Source organism: Ostrinia furnacalis, unplaced genomic scaffold, assembly GCF_004193835.3.
Source record: "Ostrinia furnacalis isolate ACB-3 unplaced genomic scaffold, ASM419383v2 OfSCF3843, whole genome shotgun sequence".
In the NCBI taxonomy this organism is placed as follows: Eukaryota; Metazoa; Arthropoda; class Insecta; order Lepidoptera; family Crambidae; genus Ostrinia; species Ostrinia furnacalis.
The window spans coordinates 428,463-449,816 of record NW_021134082.1 but is presented as its reverse complement, the minus strand read 5'-3'; the positions used below and the strand labels follow the sequence as shown (position 1 = coordinate 449,816).

The 21,354-nt window shown below is 35.6% G+C and overlaps 1 protein-coding gene across 1 annotated transcript in view; it reads left to right on the top strand.

Annotated features, from left to right (window-relative positions):
- Positions 1 to 19,702: 19,702 nt before the first annotated feature.
- LOC114358323 (N-terminal kinase-like protein) overlaps positions 19,703 to 21,354 on the top strand; it is an 8,208-nt gene continuing 6,556 nt past the window's right edge. Inside the window, exon 1 of the mRNA XM_028312255.1 lies at positions 19,703 to 19,729. Within this exon, the coding sequence (XP_028168056.1) occupies positions 19,703 to 19,729 (27 nt within the window). The remainder of the gene's footprint in view (positions 19,730 to 21,354) is intronic.

Sequence of the window (21,354 nt, the reverse complement as noted above, 5' to 3'; positions counted from 1 at the left end):
ATAAAGATAAATTACATTTTCCGGACACTTCTATAGACAGACTTCGATTTGCTTAATGTAACAATACTGGCATTTTGCTTATATAACCGGTAAATCCCGCAAAAATAAAGTAATCGCGATTAAGAATAGCTTACACACATACATATTAAATTACAACGCAAATTTCTCAAGTATTCTACGACTGTTATGTTTTTTTTTATAAACTTGGTTAAAAGCTCCATAAAAATTAACCACATTGACGTCAACCAGAGTCGCCTTCACTTTCTCTCTGATTTTATAAAAATCTTGCCCATTCTAAATGTTCTGTCCAAGATTAAATGCATAATATGCAATCTAGTTAATAAATCATAGTTTTTAAACTTTACTTTCAACTCTGCTTTTGTAAATAAATTGTCAGGTTTTTGTGTAATCCCAAATAATTTATCCTTGATAAAATGTTCACCACTTCACCCTTAAATCCAATCTTAACCGTGATAATTATTATCCACTTAACCGAAGGAAAACAATGCAGTTTGTTCTCGTTTTCTTGTTCCTACAAAGGGGCATTTTTGTGCAATAAATCCAGGTTTAATCCGGTGTTAAGTGATTAACACTCGGCGGGTGGCCGCCGGTCTTTACACGCCGATTTGTTGGCACTTATAAACAGGGAAATAGTGTTGGTAATTGAAAATGTGACATTATATCGATAAAAGTTAAGAAAATTGGCAAAGGTCGATGGATAATACTTTATTAAACAAACAAAAAAGAGGCGACACCATTTAGACGGTCTTATCGCTAAAAAGCTATAAAGTAATGTATAATTTTGATTAAACACGCATTGCATCTACGTAAATGCTATAATGCTACAAAGATATTACGATGCTACAAAGATACTACGATGCTACGAAGATGCTACGATGCTACAATGATACTACGAAGACGAATTCGTGCCACAATTATAGTGATTCGGGCAACAAGTAGTATGTAAAATTTCTTTCGTCATCTTTTACACTGTTTTGAGCAAGTTTGGCATTAATAATTGATTTGATTTAATTATAAACGCGTATTCAGGTGTTTGGAGTTCAAGAATTACCGATAGTTTCTTTCAAACTTTTAATTGTGTCGATAAATGTCTATCGATATTGTGGAAACATTACTGGCTACAGCCCTAAAGGTGGCAAGTGCAAGTGTTGAAGGCAATATTTCTTTCGTCCGGCGTGGCCCGCCGGATAATTTACCGGTCCACCCTTAGTGCTGGCGATTCAAATCCGACGACTGATTTTTATTTATTACGCATTTACTTGATAAATAGTTTCAATTAAATATCACAGCTTTATAATATTATAAAGCTGTGATTCGGAGATGTAATCGGCGAACTGTTATATTTTTGGCCCTCAAATATTAATTTATACTCGTTTACTTAACATCAGTTGAAATCAGTTTCAAGACAAGCCCTGGCGGTCTTGATGTACGCTGAGCGGGTGCCTTTTTGTCAGAGGGGCACAAGCAGTTAATTGTCCACTTGTTTATTTCTCTCTGTTTTAATCTATGTCTTACCTGCTTGTATACCTTTCTTGCAAATAAAAAGTTTTCTATTCTATTCTAACATCATGTAACGGTTGTTTTTTTAAGAAATCTTCTAAATAAATTAATTTCATTTAACTAAACAGATACAGTGTTTTAACAGTGTCAAATAAAACTCGAGCTTAATTTTTTATGTATGAATTGTATCTTTATACGAATAAACCGTTTTAAAAAAGAAAACAAATTCACAGTCGCAAAAAAATACAATACAACAATTATTTTGGAAGTAAAAAAACAGGCAAAGTGCGCTTTGCTTTTCAACCATCAGCTTTATGAGAATCCAGTGCTCATACAACAAATAGTTTTTCCAAAGGTTCCATTGCAATCGCGTGCGCAGGGTGTGTGGTACGCGTTTATCGCAACTGCCCGCGCGGGACCGATAACTGTGAACGAGTGACGTATGGCTAGACAGGCTTGCTTGGTGCCTTGGATTTATTGAATTCAATTGCACGATTTAGATGCCATTCGTGTAAAAGTGGTAGTTGGGGAATAAGAAATGCTATAATAGAGTAATTGATACGTAATGTTTAGGATGCTGCTAAAGGTTACCATTGATCCCAGCGTGTGAGCGTAGATCGAGCATGGAGGATGGATGGAACCCAATAATTCAATAAAATTTACCTAGATCCATCATTTTCATCATCATCCATCATATCTGGTTATGGTTGAACATCGCCCTAAATACGTAAGCCCAGCTTAAGTTCAGCTAAGAAAAATCATGTTAGGTACTTTTAAATTCAAATTATCTAAGCAAGTAGGCTGCCAAAGAGCACTTTTACACGTCCCAACCCTTCCACTGCTTCGGGACAGTAATATGGACCAGTGCTGACAAGAAGCAGCGCAAGAAAGTAAGTCACTATTGTCAGGCTCTTTTCAAAGATTTTACTAGAAGCCCTTAAAATAGTTATTGAATTAACCAACCAATCAGTAACAAAATCGCGAGTAATAATCGCGCAAAAACATCTTAGCTGTCAATTTTGTTATACCTTATGAGGCACAACGTTGTCATAAAGGTGATTTTCGTAAATTAATACAAGTAGGTACCTATCTGTTTCTAAAAAGTGACCATCTTAGATGTCAATTTTGTTATATTACGTGTATCATATGAGGTACAACGTTTTCATGAAAGTGCTTTTCGTAATACGAGTGTCAATCTAAAAGTAAATATATTTTTAAAAAGTCTTCACATTGTGTAAATTCCATCGCTCTAGGCGAGTAGTGGCGACATCTCGCCCCAGCCGGGACGTGACCCTGCGAGCCCTAACGAGTTTTTGAGCGGCAACAACGCCACACTGTCTTAAATGGATTTTCACTTTGTAAAGAACGTCTTTTGGGAATAAATAGCGGCGCTATTCCTGTGTTTGTTGTCAGATAAAGAATAAAATAGCAATAATATAAACTGACAATATGGTATACTGTATATGGGACTTTATTATAGAGTGTATATTCGAGCTGATCGCCCTGAATACACTCTTCGACATACAATACAAATTATCTACGAGTAGGTAGGTATCTACTTTTATCTCATCATATTAATCTCGTTTTAAGTCTTGTGCCTGTTATGTCGCTAGAAAATTAATACTAAAAACTAATATTTAGTTTCAAACAAAGGGTCTTATGCCCGTTTTCACCATTAATTCTTAATTTTTAAGTGAGCCCTATGGTAACACATAACAGAATTTTTTTTATAGGGGTCGCTTAAAAATTAGGGATTGATGGTGAAAACGGGCATTAGGCTCTTGCTGTAAGAACTTTTTCTAAATCGAGTAATAATTGGCTGACTCTACATCCAAATTATTACCGTAGTTTTGGTAACATTTGAGCAACATCTTACCTGAGCATTAAGTAAATGTTTAGCAACATTCGGATCCTTAATTCAGGGAAAATTTTGACTTTGTTTTCTAGGCAAACCATACCAACAAGCCATTTCAAAACTTGCCGCAATTTAGGGAAAATTTTGACCTTATCTCACCTAAGCAAGGATGAGCAGCACATCCATTATTCCCGAAGGCGATCCTCTCCGATCCCGCGATGATCCGTCCATCAAGTATTCATCTGACGTCATTAGTGCTGCCGTTATTAAAACCACCTGTAAATCCGTGTGTACTCCTTGTCGACGCGGCACACGTCCTGGGGGGGCAGAGGGACCAGGGCTGCCAACAATTGAACAGAAATGTGGGCAAAAGTCAAGGGAAACGTAAGGCTTTTAATTGGCTAAAGGACGGTAGTCTTTTTCATTTTGTTTTAAATACTAACCTGTATAATTTTAAACCCTGCACAATAAGTTACAACAACTAACAACTATGTAAGTCCAATAAAGTGCTATTTTAATTTTAAGGCACAGATTCGTATTTCTTTTCAAAAAATCAACTTAAATGAAATCAGGAATACCATGACGTACAAACTGGAAAGAGAATAGCGTTGCCCCTAAAAATAGACCCCAGGAAAGATTTTTCGCCACTAGGTGAACAATAAAGCCGTTAATATTTTACTATTCGTTAGATTCATATCAAAGGTAAAATAAATTCTACGATGTAAACAAAATATTATACAGAACTTTTGATAGCATGTTCATAGGAGTTTTGTAGGTAGGTATACGTTCGGCAACCCTAAGGGATACCGTCCCTTCCGCCCCGTGACTTTTGTCTCGAATCACAGCACGTCTTGGACATCGGGGACACGTCTTACGGAATTAATAATAAGCCAAGGAGCCGGCTGTGGTTGTGCCGAAATTCCGAACCCTCATTACGGGCCCTGTGCACTCACCGCGCGCCTCCAAAGTTCCAACTTTCCTTCGCATTCGCTTGTTTATCGGTGTTGCCAACATCTAGCAGCTTGTACCGGCTTTAATAGGAGAATTAAGGATGTTCTAAACGTTCGCAGTTTCATATTGATCCTTCATTTTGGTTATTAGCAAGTGTTGTTTCGTATTCAGAAGGAATGTTCAACAGAAGTTAGAGTTGGAAAAGTCGTTTGTTCAATTATGATAGAATATAATCGTAAAGCTAGTTATAAGCTTTTTCAATTTATGTTAATAACAATGTTCTATGAAAAGATTCAGTACGTTTATCACATGAACAAGAAGAGAAATAGCATCATACTTTAACACTGTGTTACTCTATTAACAATAATATGTTCTCTTTATCGAACAAGTATTACTTATATTATTATCATTTGAATGCCAGAGTAATATTAATAAGTCTATCATAAAGAATAATTAAAAATTACATCAGTGAGAGTGAGAGTGCAAAGAACCACCAGATTTTTAAGTCTGTTAAAAATATCGTAATTTCTACTTCAACAACAAAACAATGTTACACTAACCTTAATGTAAACCATAACCTATCTCTATTCAAATATCGTCTTACAATGTTGTCAACAAGAATCAGAAGGGCCGACAATGTCTCGCCCAGCCCGCGGCGATAGTTGTCGGCAGTTGTCGTCGTGACACGAAACAATCTGATATTTGTTACTAAGAACAGAAATGTCGCTTGTCTACTAAGATTACTATGATGGTGACGAGAGAAATATGTTAGAGATATGGATAAAAAAGATACATTTCTTGTATGTTTCGTCAGTCTAGTGTAGAAAAATCGTGATTTTTCAACGGTTGATCTTCAGTTTACGCGTCACTTGGAAATAACTCTTTCATTGAACGTTGGTTTCGGCTACTCGTGACTTAAAGCCAATAGGTAGCCTACTTGAGACTACTCAAAGGTGGTGAGACTAAAAAAATGGGCACGACTTTTTGTGGGCACTATGTTATTATTTATGGTTAATTAAGTTACTTTTCTTTATGCATAATAAGGCAGATATTTGACCACAATCGCACCTGATGTTAAGTGGGATGCAGTCTAGGATGGTACATATGTGTCCTGTAAGTGCCTATTCACTCTCGCCTTGAAAACGAAACTTGTTCAACGGTAGGCAATCAATGAAATATTTAACATAAAAGTTGGCTGTCTATTATTTTAATGAAACTCCGCAAACCCAACAGCTTTGTCTTAAAAGTAAACAGACCTATTCTTCTCCATGAAATCAATTACCAAATTACTCTCATTCGAGTGGATTAAAATCTGCATCCTTAATCCCCTTACGCTAAACCCTAACATTTACCATTCAAACGTCTTTTCCATAAGAAATTTTCCCTTATGAAAGGTGAGCCATTTATTCTAAGACGTGCCTGTCCCGTAGAGGGATGGGAATTCATAATAATTTCAAACGAAGGGATGTGACGGTATTGGTTCTGCCGATACGATATCGATACCAATTATTGTAGTAAATAATCGGCGATACCGATACCGATATCGATGACCTACAGATTGACTTTGTAAAGTGTCCTAATCATCATCATCATTTCAGTCATAAGACGTCCACTGCTGAACCCCAATGACTTCCACATCGCACGGTTGGTAGTGGCCTACATCCAGCGCCTTCCTACTACCACTATCAGGTGGTTGGTCTACCTTGTGGGTGGACGTCCCACGCTATGCGCTTTGAGAAGTGTGAAAACTGAGAAAAAAAAGTAATGATTAATCCCTTACAAAAAATAATCAAATAAGCCGCTACATAAAGATTACGGACCTGCCAATTATATCGGCCGATATATCGGTATCGGAAACGGAATCTTTACATCCCTAATTTGAAACGAAGGGAGTCATTCCGTAAAATCAAAAGTTGTTTCAAATTTCAATTACTTATTCGTTCGATGCGTGTGCTGTGCGGCCCCATAGGAAATGAAATAACACTTAAAAGTGATTTATGAAGAAAATATATTATAATATGAATGAGGCATTGTTTTCTTAAGGAACCCAGGGTACGTACGAGGATTAAATTAGAATGTTGTGATGTATGGCTTAGGAAATTGCATTCAAATCGAGTAGTTAGATAAAATATTTGCATAAAAGTAGGATATTCTTAAAGCATAGAATGTGAATTGTCAACTTTTTACTTCAATTCTAATTTTACATTAATACAAAATTTAAAAATAAATTTTCTTAATAGAGCTTACCATTTTAAGATTCATTAAAAGTACTAGCAAACTGAATTCTTTAATTTTACTTTTTAATCTATTATTTAATTATTAGTAACAAAATTGAGCCATGTTAGACACCTATGAAGCTTTTTAATTAATTGACACCTAAGTTATACAGGGTGTCCCAAAAACAATGGATAACCCTATAACCATCGATAGGCCTCGCCATGGTCTCCCTAACGTCCAATTTTGACCCCAGTAAAAATATCACCGTTTTCAAGATTTTCAAGTTTTTGTGCATTTTTAGAAAATTGCCACCTGCGATTACTTTTTCTCATGCCATTTCTACAAATAAGGATACTTTTCAATCTAGTTTTTTTCCTTATCACAAGGGATAGTTGGGCTATCAAAAGAAAAGATTAAAGTTCAACAAACTGGTTTAAAAGTTTGAAAATTTTAAGAAATTGCAGAGAAGAAAGAAACATTAATTCATTGTCTTGCACTTTTGATCAGCCATCGTGTAAAAAAATGTAGGAAGACCATCGTGCCCATTACCTTAAAAACTTCCTTGGTTAATTGAGATTCTAAAAAGGTATCACAAGCCTATGTATTCTGTATTATTTTTATCTTATGGCTACTTGAATAGCAACTAGTATCAGGCCGCTACCAAGCGGTCATTATGAAAATCATTAGGGTAAAGGCCTATGTTCAGCAGTGGACGTCCTACGGTTGAAATGATGATGATGATGATGATAAAATGTTGCTTTATTTAAATTCCTACGCTAAAAATTATCCGTTTGTATTTAATGCCACTATGCACGCCTAGTTTAACTATTACGAGAAAAACTCATTTTTGCAGCGTTCATACTAGTTGCTATTCAAGTAGCCATAAGATAAAAATAATACAGAATACATAGGCTTGTGATACCTTTTTATAATCTCAATTAACCAAGGAAGTTTTTAAGGTAATGGGCACGATGGTCTTCCTACATTTTTTTTACACGATGGCTGATCAAAAGTACAAGACAATGAATTAATTTTTCCTACTCTTCTGCAATTTCTTAAAATTTTCCTACTTTCTAACTAGTTTGTTGAACTTTGATCTTTTCTTTTGATAGCCCAACTATCCCTTGTGATAAGAAAAAAAACTAGATTGAAAAGTATTCTCATTTGTAGAAATGGCATGAGAAAAAGTAATCGCAGGTGGCAATTTTCTAAAAATGCACAAAAACTTAAAAATCTTGAAAACGGTGATATTTTTACTGGGGTCAAAATTGGACGTTAGGGAGACCATGGCGAGGCCTATCGATGGTTATAGGGTTATCCATTGTTTTTGGGACACCCTGTATTGTTACAACAAAATATTTCTAGAAGACGAAGCTTCTTGTCAACATGAAATTAACTAAAGTATGTCTTGAAATAAGCTGTTTTTGTTAAAGAATTAATAAATAACCTGTGATATTTTGTTAAACTTTTCTCAATAGCACAGTTTCTATTAACTTCCACTCTTTCGACTGCTAATGCTTCTGGTATAGCCGGCACCTACCCAATTTTATTTCCAAAAGTCGCCGGGACAAAATTAGACGAAGTGGGCGGCTCGTCCGATTTATAGTGACGACAAAAAACAAATGTTTATCGGACCAAATGACAACAATTCCCCATCAACCAAAAAATAATTTAGAAAATCGGATCACAAAATCTCGGCGTTCGGTGTACATACATAAAAAAACCAACCGAATTGAGAACTTCTTCCTTTTGTTGAAGTCGGTTAATAACCGGCACGTACCCACGGCAATTGCATAACAAATTTTATTTCCGGACAAAAACAGTGGAAGTTGGGCGGCTCTCCGGATTTATAGCGACGACAAGAAAACAAAAGTGGAGTGGAGCCAAAGGTACATTATCTTAAACAAAGTACGGCAATTAGGTACACGTTCCACATCTGACTCTAATAATTTAAATTATGATAAAACAAAGTGAGACGCTGAGGCGAAGAATGAGGGCTTGTGGTGTAGTGGCCAAGCTTTGGGTAGTTTGAAGGATATGGGATGAAATTACTTCGGATCTAAAAAGTACACGTGTCTTGTAGTGAAGATTGTAAATGTCTACTTAAACTATGACGATAACCGATGGTTTTTGTATGGAGTTTGACAGATTTTTGTCGTTTGTCAAATCTAAAGTAAGATGGTGCAACCCAGCCTTAATGTTGTAACTCGACTCAACATCGTAGAATTTCTTTTTGTAATTGAAATTTTTTTTTATACCAACATCTCACATAGATTTAATGAAGCCAAAAAGTTATTAAAATACCAATAAGTTATTAATAATCTTAGTATATTCCTTTAGCTCCTTTGTTGAAACATGAAAATAATGTATTTATTTATCATAACATACACACATCCCAACTAATATTATAAATGCGAAAGTAACTCTGTCTGTCTGTCTGTCTGTTACGCTTTCCCGCTTAAACCTCGCAACCGATTTTGATGAAATTTGGCATAGAGATAGTTTGAGTCCCGGGAAAGAACATGGGATAGTTTTTATCCCGGTTTTTGAAACAGGGACGCGCGCGATAAAGTTTTTCTGTGACAGACAAAATTCCACGCGGGCGAAGCCGCGGGCGGAAAGCTAGTACATAATAAGTTGACCACCATTACACTCTATTAATATATTTAAAGTGTTAATTTTAATGCCACGTACACACCTACATTTTTTTTTACCTTTAAAATATTACCACTACGGAACGAGCATTGCGTTGTTAATTACTTCCTTATGACATCATACACAACTTACCACGATCTCCCAAAAATCTTGGCCACCCCAGCCCTCGCCTTAACTTATTTATAAATTCTTCGCAAGACGTTACGCGGAGGGCCAAAGGAGCCCTAACCCTTCCCGTATAATGCAATAAAGGGCCACTCGTACCAGTATCACCGCTTTAGGCGGGCTAATCCCTCACTTCATCCTGCGATCTTTCTTATTAGATTTTCAGTTCATTATCGGGAACCCTTTCAGGAATGCTTGAATTTTTGCTCGAATGTGGAGTAAATTGCATTTTCATACCGCAAGAAGCGCCTAGAGTATTAGAAAACAGTCATGTTTCTTCTTTATTTTTTAGCTAGACTTTCGTCTATTTGCGATTCCTATTTTTGTGAAAAATTTAGGTAACGTTTTTTTTACCTTTAATATTTTTTTCTTCAAAACTTCAAATCAAGTTAAACAATTCAATGGTTGTAATGTAAAAAATACCTAACTTAAAAACCTACAAACCTAAAAACTAAAAATACTTGTTCAATCAATATCTTTCCCAAATTAAAATTGAAGCGCGTTTGGCTTTTGACATTCGAAGATGTTAACAACAAATCACCCTTAAAATAAGCCAATGATCAATTTCACAACTGGACAGCCACCAATGAGTTGTTGTGACGTCATCAACAAAGGCACCGAGATGCGTTGTGACAACTGAGATGCTAATCAGTCAACCCTTCAGGTCGACAAATCGGAAATTAGGGACGCATGAGCGCCCGCGGGTTAACCCCGCCGATGCCGGCTAGTCTCTCAGACCCCGGAGAGTTACCCGTGTTCTTTGAATATTTAACAAGAAACAAATGCCGGTTCACACGGGCGAAACTGTAAACTAAAATGGGTTTAGTGTGACGTGAGTGAATTTGGGAGACATTTTTACAAACTGCCTACTTTGTAGTAGACAGCCATTCTGGCTTAGTTTATTATGTACCTACTACACCTCATCTATGCTATAACTAGGTGCTATAAATTTATATGAATTTAATATTTGCATGATATTTAAGGAAATTTTCTTCACAAAGCAATGAAGGCGCAAGAATGTAAATAATAATGATGAAATCATTAGCTTAAATAATAACTTCTTACTTTGTGAAATGGTTAACGTCGTGATGTATTACCAAGTTTAAAGTTTTTAATAAATTAATAGGATGAAACTTGAAGAAAACACCCATCAATTAGTATCCAGCCCTAAGCAAGCCGACACTGCGTCTATCGCCGTAACGTGATCAAAGCGCGCTCTGTAATCGACAACGCCAGTCTTCAGCTCCTGGATAACTCCGTAATTTGAACGCTCTTTGACTTGCCGCCATAAATGTTGCGGATTAACTCTTTGAAACTTCGTTTTATCTCACCTGTCGAAGTTTTACCCGGTTGAGTTATGTTCATCTCTTGCAATTGAAAACTTGGTAATTTATCAGTCTATTTAAGAAAGTCCCTTCTATTTATGTGTTTTTTTTATCTAAAACCACACGATCAATATTGAAACCTAGACAGGTAGTGTGTGTGTTGTAGGTATATTTAAATTTAAAAACGCCCTTGAAAAAGTTTCTCAGCACTGGCCAATTTATTGTCCCGAAGCAGTGGTAGAGTTAATCCTACTTTTTTATATTTTTAAACCGGCAGACAGTGGTGACTGAGTTTGTTGCGGCGCTTCTTCTCAGCACTTGCCAAATGTTTGTCTCGAAGCGCTGGTAGGGCAAAAAAAGAATGAGACATGTATAGGCTCCTTAAGAGCATTTGACGATTTGCAAGTACTAATTTAATTAGTCTAAACAAATAAAGAAAATTTTGATTTTGATTTGATTTTGATTTGATTTTGACCTATTTTTTTTTATCCGTGACGAGGATTTTATTTGCAAAAATAAATGAGTTTTATGAGTTTTAAACAAAACTAATGTATGGAGATAATAACCGATCTGCCCCTCGCTACAAAAAAAGTTCTGCTCTAGTTTTGAAACAGGTTCAATTAAAATCGTCCAACACTACAACGCTATAAGAATACATAGTCCCCAAAACCGCGTGTGTAATCCAAGGAATTTCATAGCAATAAATAACAAAGGCGACAGGGACCGTAAACATTCCTGGTGGCCAGATGACGCTGACGTCTTAAAATATGGCGACCCCTTTCTTCAGCTGTTGACTTCTTCCCCCACATGCTAAGGTTCATTATAATTAATAAATGACCGCCGGGGTCCCTCAGGCCGCAGCAGCCCGCTCGGGTTAATATTATATTAGCGTCTCAAGGAGGTTAGCGTGTATGCAAGAGTAACGGGTTATGTAGAAAATTAAAAGGCTTACGTTCAAAATTAAGAAAAGGACCCTTTTCTCAAATTCAAAGATGTTCTCTATTTAAAAAATGGTGACTTTCATCAAATAGAGATTAAAATCAATGTGTAATTGGACTAAGATTTAAAAAAATATCAGAAGAAAAAGGCAATCGTATAACGCGTAAGAAACGTGTTATTTCTCGCTAATACCTACTTATAGAGAAAGATACAGATAATCCCTCACATTGCAAATCATTCAATTACTCCAATCCGTTTGCTTAACGTATCTCCAAACCGATCGCGAGTAGCAATCGAGGCATTATATCTCAACCGGCAGTCTCCAGTAATTACTTAAATTTAATTCATACGAGGCCACTATTTACATTCAAAGCCGACCCGCATCTTAACCCTTGCTAGCAAACTTGGTAACCCTAAGACGGTCTCCTTAGCAGACTTTTCTTTGATAGTGCGCTCCGCTGGCTTCGAATAAAGGGCACAGGGTCGATAGAGTTTTGATCTGTAATTTTATAGCTTTGAGAGCCCCTACCTCCTTACGCTTTGAGAATTGCGGCCTATCGATCTCCTCTTGTCTGTTTTTGTCAACTTGGAAGCGATTCCGCTTGTGGCTTAGTCGGGTCTTTTTGAATGGGAAGACGCTGGTCAACTTGACCCCAATCCAAATTAAAGCTGAACACTAATCGAAATTATAATAATAAATTCCATTGAAACTAAGCAATCCAAACCTTAATTGAAGCAGTAGGTGACTGAAAGTTGAATAAAATTGCTTGATATCCACATTAGTGTGACCAATTTTACAGATTCCAATACTTATTAACAGAAACGTAAAAGTAAATTAAATACCTTCTCCCACGCCGCCAAACTTTCATTATTAACATCAGTCGAGGAACATATTTTGAATAGGTAATATCAGACGTAGATATTATGTAGATATTTCTTCGCAGATTGCCGAGCTCTTAATAATAATATCACAAATTCACAATTCATATTCACGAGAATTCTTAGTACAATAACTTTAGCATATTATACCAACTTGGGAAAAACAAAGTGATTGTTACATGTCTTTCAGCAGGTAGGTAGGATTCGCAAATTTTTCAAATACGTTAACAAACAGCTTTTCTCGTTAATGCCTAAGCGTTTTTACAAAATAATGAATGTAAATATTTGCAAAAAAAAGGTAAGTTTATATTCCTTGTCTAGTACCTATAGTAGGTACAATTATGTAAAGTAAGTTGGATTATTTGACAAATAAACTTCCAAGGTTTATTCCTTATTTATTTTTGTTGCTTGTGATTTTTTCACGTTTCAGGGATCTGTTTGTAATAAACAAAATATGCAGGTACCAATCAATTGGGGCAGAAAAGTTCTCGAGTGGCGACCACGGGCTGGAAGACGTAGCGTGGGCAGGCCTCCTACTAGGTGGACCGACGATCTCGTAAAGGTCGCGGGAAGAGCCTGGATGCGGGCAGCGCAGGACCGTGCCTTGTGGAAAGCCTTGGAGGAGGCCTTTGTCCAGCAGTGGACGTCATTTGGCTGAAACGAACGAACGAACGAACGAACCAATCAATTCCTACACCTTCGCACCTCTTTTGTTTTAGATAGTAACGTTCTAGCGTCATAAATTCACGAATTTACATTCACAAAAGTACATAACTTGAACATACGTTGCTTCAAAACAAAGTGATTGTAGTAGCTGGCAGTCGCATACGGGAAACTTTCGACTTATTACAAATCTGATAGTGCGACAGACAATTGAATGTTTCAGTAAATTTAACCGAAGGTACGGCACTTTGGTTGCACCGTTAAAAATAATACGACGTAAGTTTGTAAGTAACTTACATACTGTACGGTAACAGGTTTTATGTGACTTTAATCGTTGGTGGGTGAATTTCAACAAGTGCATATTTTTGCCTAATTTTGGTGGAAATTGTTATTTGTGTATTTTTATTCTTTAATTATAGATCAAATTTATTGGAAACTTATACTGTTTCTAAAATGATTAAGACATTAAATTTTGTCCAGCAGTTTTTTAGATTTTCCTTACACCAAAATTAAGAGAACACCAAAATTTATATTAAAGCACCAAAATTAGAAATGCTGTCAGTCGGTCATGTCGGTGCCAGCCTGCTTAGTGCCAAGCTCCAGAAATGTTTTAAATTTACCAGCACCGACTCCAAAAATATTAATCATGGTATATTGTCCTAATAAATAAATAACGACGTACTTATTTTCTACTTTTAAGTGATTGTTGGCGTCGGTTTTAATTTTTTTGTTAAAATTATTTTTTTTCATGCTTTTTAATTGATTAGTCCTTGTTATTGTCACTGAAGAGGGACAGTACCTATGTTTAATGTGATTAATTAATTCAATCCAAGTGTAAATAATCTTCCGAGCAAAATACAGGCTCCCTACTTTAAATATCGGCAACTAAAAAGTATCAATGTATCATGTGTCAATGTATGTATCAACAAATGAGTATTGAGTATCATCTAACTCCTAACTTATGTAGTTTGACCTTTCATCATCAGCTCATCTTAAATACCTGAAATAATACAACTGTATGTAAATACCTACCTAAAATATTTAAAGAATTATCCTCCAACTCCTAAGCGTTAAGGAGTTTTACCTTCCATCATTACCTCATCAACATTAGATGATGACTACTTGAATAACTTTAGAAAACGTATTGCATTATTACAAAATTTGAGGTTTACTCTCGATTTCCCTAGGATCCCATCATCAGATCCTGACTTGGTGACAATGGGACCACCACATAAGTGTACCCTATAGAACAAAAAAAGAATTTTGAAAATCGGTTCACAATTGACGGAGTTAAGTCGGTTAAAAAGGCTTTGGTGCACCACCAAAAACACCAAAATTGACTCACCAAAATTAGATTCTCGTTGAAAAAGCTAAATTATATGAAATCTGTTTTAAATATAACAACAACATTTTAACACATGGTATGAAAACAGTTCCTTTACATTATACAAGGAATTCAACTAAAAAGAAAAGCTTAGAAATCTTATACAAAAAGACACCAAAATTGCAGAATTGTTGTCCGTTTAAAAAAAAACAACACATTTACGTTTTTGGCGGGAAGACGCAGAGGTCTTGCACCCGTCTGCCGTCACTGCTCGCGGGGGCGGTACTAAACCTAACGAATGATGGGAGTGTTTAAATCCTGTTTGATCTTTAAAGAAACTGACGAGCTATTTCATTATTGACACCAAAATCATAAATTTTTCGCGGACAAAACTTAAGGACGTGACTTAATCACAGTTATTTGGGAAACTTGCTTAATTTGGTAATCTTAGATAATAGATAGATTGTATAATCCAAAAATATACTTTTTCCCTAAGTTCTGTTTTGATCTTCAGCTAAAAAAATACATATTGTAAGAAATTAAGGATGTGGACACTGCACCAAAATTAGAAACGCTTAGTTCAATTATTTTTTGTCGAATTTGTAAAAGAAAATACTCATTAATAATGTTGTCCTCAAAATGGAACCTCTGTATATTTTCATGTAAAAAAAAATCAAAGTTCTATGTCATAAAAAACATATGATTTGCTACGCCGCTCAAAAAATGTGTTTGGGAAATTGACCCGTGTGTGCCATTTGGAAAGTGTATTGTCATAGTTTTCATACAAATGATACCAATTTCACGTCATTATGCTAACTTTACATGTCTTTACTGGTATAAACAATTTTCAAATACTACTAATCTGGTATACATTTTGTAGTAGGCGTATGAGTTACTTAGTCGTTTAGGGGCTAATTTTTTTAATCGTCAGATATCTTTTAACTGAAGATTTGTCATTTTGACATATTTCCCATACTGAAACTGTCAATCAACTTGGTATTATTCTATCATTTCTTTTTTCCTCGACTGCTAAACAGTTACGTCACGTCAGTGGGGTGCCAGTTTCCGTCGCATTAAGCCGCAACGACATGTGTAATCCTACGGAACACCTCATGAATGCATCGTTTGTCATCATCATTGCTTTTTTGGGGTCCAAATGTTGTTTTGGTAGCACTGGCCACTTTTTTACATCGTGAATTTTAAAACAAATGACTGTCAGTCAACTGTGAGCGAAAAACTTATTAGTTTGTATGTTTTTACTACGTTATGGCGATAATGAGTGAAAAAGTCGCATCGACATGTGTAATCCCACGGAACACATCATGAATGCATCGTTTGTCATCATCATCGCTTTTTTGGGGTCCAAATCTTATTTTGGTAGCACTGGCCACTTTTTCACTTCGTAAAATTAAAAACAAATGACTACCATTGAACTGTGAGCTAAAGGCTTATTAGTTTGTATGTTTTTACTACGTTATGGCGATAGTGAGTGAAAGAGTCGCAACGACACGTGTAATTCTACGGAACACCTCACGAATGCATCGTTTGTCATCATCATCGCTTTTTTGGGCTCCAATCTTATTTTGGTAATGCTGGCCACTTTTTTACTTTGTGATATTTAAAAACAAATGACTATCAGTGACAGTCACCATAATTTGGATGTTTTTTTTGGGGTCTGAAAATTAATTTGGTGACACTGGCCTCTTCTTCATAACCTTACCTATGTTATTTTTAAAAACAAATGACAGTCGGAGACAGCCACGTGGAAAGTTTACGCATCTCAGCCCAAATAGCTGGAATATTCATATTTTATCATCTCGTAATATTATTGTGTGATAGAGTTCTCAACCTCATAAATAGGTACTCTGTTTGTCAAAATCATCGTTTAATTAATTTTTTTTAGGGTTCTAAGTCCCAAACCTTAAGAAAAGAACGGTGGTAAAACTGGCCATCTTGTACCTTAAAATATGGTTAAATTGTTTGTGTGACAAGCCTAAACATTTCTTTAAGTAGTTAGATAATTTAATATCCAACGGTTAAACCGTACATGGTTATCAAAAAAAAATATGAGTCCCAAGATTGGTCAGGAGCAATTTCCCACAAAACATGCAGAGCATCTTTATCTATGACAAAACAAAGCATTACGCATTCCATACCCATGCCAATCACAAAACCAGATCCGGCCGTCCAATTCGCGACGTGTCCGAACAAGAAACAAATATTTATCAAAACCTGTAAGGAATACGTAAAGCGACATGTCCCGGTATGTCCGCGTGATGGATTATTGCAACTGACCGCCTCTATTTTGTATCGGAATAAGGAATTACCATATGCGCCTCTGAGGCTGGCCCGGCATCCGGCGGGGAGTGTGGAGGCGGACTCATTTTTTGCTTAATTTTGATGGGATTTTTTGAGACTGTCATTTAATTTTGTTTTATAATAGAAGAAAAATGATTTTGCATAATGGGATACAACCTTTACTTAACTGGGAGGTAACTAGATTTCAAGAATAATTTGTTGATTGAAAAAACAAACTATGATAATAATCCCACCTTGTTACCCTTCAGAATAACGACACGTATCGTTTTATACTTATTCACGTATTTTAGCATTTCATCATAATGCGGCCAAATCTTAATTAGAGATTTGAATTTACTCTGGGACACTTACAATAACAAAAAAAGGAACAGAAAAGTGGACATAATATAAAAAAAAAAAATAGTTAAATTGATGTTGATGATTGCTCATTGCTAGCTTTGCTTCAACCCTTCAACGGGTGCCCTTCAACGGGAAAGTGCACTGAAAAACAGAAATCATGCATCAAAGTTTCCTAAAAAAATGCTTAAAAGCCTATTCCACACATACCCAGCGTCCATTTCGGCGGTCGGCGTCGCGCCGGCGGGTGGGCACCCTTCACAAACTTCCATAATAACGCCGGCCGGTAATGTGACAGCCGATACGTCGCCACCGCCCGCCACTGGACTGTTTAAATTTCGAACGAGTTTCTTTTTATGTCACTGTCAGCGGAGGTCTAATAGAAAACAGGACTCAACTGGGATCAAATAGAGTGCTGGCCACTTTCACGTAAGAAAGAGAAAAAACAAAAGAATGTTAAGTTCCAATAGGAATTTTGAATTCCGAACTAATATTCTTACTCGATTTCAGTGTTACACATAATATTCAATAGAACGTTATATTGGGCTTTGGTGCAAATCTCAATTCTTGATGATTCTAAATTATGTCGCTACTATTTTTTATCATAATTATTTCAGCCTAAGAGCCGATAAGTTTTTTTTAAGTTTGAATATAGCAACCGGGCATAAGTAAGTATAATTAAACTTAGATTTTTAGGTTCAAATTTAAGAAGCAGATTATTCTAAGTAAACTTAAAATTGTAAATACTTACCTGAAATTAAAGTTAAGCAATTATGATTGCTCATAAAGTCTTACACTGAGCACCTAGCATTGTTTAGACATAAATAAGAGGTTAAAAGCTTTTTGTGTTAAAAAAACTCACACTTACTAGTGGTAATTCTTACAACCATAACGTCGTAACACGAAAACTGTCGTATCAGTCAAAGACATGAAAACATTATTTCAAAAACTGGCCCTATCCTCCGGGGCCACGACGTCATTACAGGCGGGCCAAGGATCGTATGCATACGAAATCGCCCTTATCAGTTATGCATAATGCGGGACCCCAAAGGTGTGCAAAATATTGCAGCTGTAAAAGGTGCTTTGTTTTGATGGTTGGAATTTCTGGAATAGTTTTGACTATATTTTCCTTACTTTTTCAGTTTTACTGAGTGAGAACTATGGATGTGTCCATAGTCAAAGACCATAAAAAAATATTTTATTGTTCATAAAAATAGAGAGAACGCTATCATAGTTATTTTCATACATCTACTGTACTCTTCGTATACTTAACATACTTTAGTACATATTTTTTAAATATTCGTATTAACAATCAACGTGTTAAAATACAGTAAAATCAAAAGAAAACTTTAAGCTTTAGGTACCTAAAGATTTTTGTCATGTCGAAAAAATACCCATAGATATGAAAAAGAAAATTACTCTCAACTCTTTCTTTAACAAATAAAATATAGGTAACCTAAACCTAACAAAACAAAAACCAAAAAATACCATCCTGTTTATCAACCGCATGTGACAATTCCCTCAGATCGTGATAGGCAGCGCGCATCGCAGAGTGACGAGCTGATGTGTTTTGTTTTCTCAATTTTACTTATTGCGATGCTCTACTGTTTTCGTTATTTTTGTGCCCTGTGGTGCACAGAGCATAAGGTGCATAATTCTGCAAGCATTTTTTTGATAACTATTTGCCCTTAATAAGAATTTGATGGTTTTTTGTTTCCAGAGCTTCATTAAAACTAGGTATAGAATATCATGTTAATACCGCCTTTTTTAAAAATAAATGTAATATGCCTCGATATTAAATTAAAAACTATTCTAGCGTACATACAGTCAAAATACTGTTATAGGTCTACCAGAATCTCATGGCATAAAAAATATTGGAAAAGTGTGACAACAAAGTTTATGTTCTCCATTTACCATGAGATTTTGGTATACATTTATAGCTATGAAATTCATTTTTTCAATTCTTAACAATGATTTCCATTGCATAATCGTATCTACTTCATTATCGTTTATAATTGAAATCTTATTAAATGAAATCTTTTCCATCTTATCTAAACATAATTTTCTTTTAAATTCAATCGAGATAATGTAAAATACAAGTAAAATAATATATCCAATTTCCTTAACATCTTTCCAGCAGCACTCTACAAGTCCACTCCAACTGGGAAGTCTCCTCGAGGGTAGTTTTAAAAGGCGTTCCGAGCGAATCTTGGACGTAATGAATCTTGTTTACAATCTAACGAGACGTTCACACCTTAATTAATTCAGGGAGTAAGAACTTAAATTATTTTTATGTATCTACAAGTAAGTAATATCCTATTGATATTATTGATAAGAAAAGAGTAAGTCACTCTACAAATACAACATAATCAGACAACATGATTAACTTTTATCTTATTTTTCTCTTTTTGGTATTTTTCTACTCCTGAATCACTACATTTTTTCAGTGAGCAAAATTAACCGTGTTCTTTTTTTAAATTTTACTACAAATTCGCGCTATGTCGTAACTATAACCGCACTTTACAACAAATCCGAAATAGTGACTCTAGGAAAATGGCGGCGTCGCCGGCGTTAAATTCAGTTTGTGACAGATCGTTCTCTCCCAGAATAATTTTAAAAAATACTGCATATTTTCATCAAATGCCACGTTTAATTCTGTAAGGCTGGGTTGCACCATCTTACTTTAACTTTAACAATTGTCAGAAATCTGTCAAACTCCATACAAAACACACCGGTTATCGTTATGTTTACGGTTAAAGTCAGGTGGTGCAACTAAGACTTAGTCAAAAGCTGTTATATTTTTTTTTAATATCCTTGCCGCTGGTCTGCCAACACTTCCTAACAAACCCTCTCCAACAGTTCGAAGACTCCTCGAGGGTAGTTTTAAATCGCGTTCAGCGCGTAATGAATCTTGTTTGCATCCTAACGAGCCTCACACGTCTAGACTCTATTAAGCAGCGTTTTACGATTAATTAGGTATTCCAGTCTTTTTATATACGTACAATTTTATCTCTCATAAAACCTAAGTAACTATTATAAAATCATTAAGTAGAAAAATCAAAGTATCTTCTCTAATAATTTCATTTTGTCTTCATACTTCAAATAAGTAAATCGTGTCTCGGTTTATGCCCGAACCGTTAACACAAATATTTTTTTATTTATTTATTTTGGAATACCACATGTTTGGGTGTGACTTTTTGCATAAAAAAATTCAAGACAATAAAAACTTGGGTTTTTTCTCATCAATCAGTGAGAACACAAAAGAAAAAAAATAATGAAATTCCCAAACTTAAAAAAAAAACAATCAACGCGAAAGCGTATCTAAAACGGCACCTGCCCAACAAATCACCGATGGCGACACTTTTAACTAACTCTGACGCAGATCGGTTTCCAATTAACACGGGCTCCCTCTCATTATATTTTTAATTTGAGGGCGGAATCCCAAATTAAACCAGAGACGTCAAAGGACAAGCCCTGGTGCCATTAACGCTAAATAATTAAAGAATTCGACCGTCTTCCAGTCGTTAGACGAAATTAAGGAACCGGGTACAACTTTCCAAATTTGATTTAGGCACTAAACTTCTTTTGATATCACCGAAGTTTCTCAAAAACGTGTTTCCAATTAAGTTTCAGTTTGCAAACAGTTGGACTCGCTGTAAGTATTTAGCTTTTAGTACACAGTCGAATTCAACTAATTAACTGTGCGGGGAATAAGGCTCGGGCACACTGTTGGCAGGAGCACTACGATTTTTCATTTATAACGGCCGAATACTGAAACACTACTCAAATCTGTCACTCAGCTGACGGGCTCCTAAATTTAAGTATCCTTCAATTTTAAATGGTATTCTCAAATGCTACTCAACGGATTTGAAGCCGTGATCAGCTAAGCAGCTCTCAAATGTTTACATAATGGCAACATTTATCAAAAAAAGTATGTTTTCATTTACACAAATGATAACTTTACGTCTTTTATCCATTACACGCAGCATCGTTTGGTTATGTATTGTCTTTTATGGAAATAATACTCAATCAACTTAACATAGAACAGTTTATTTTTAGTTTCTATTATATATAAATCTCGTTTTATCACATAAAAAAATTAATGCTTACATTTTTATTTAATTAAAAAAATAATTTTAAGGGTGATACTTTTTATTGTTGAAATCTATTAAGTGGCGATCGTGGACCGAAACGTAACCACAATT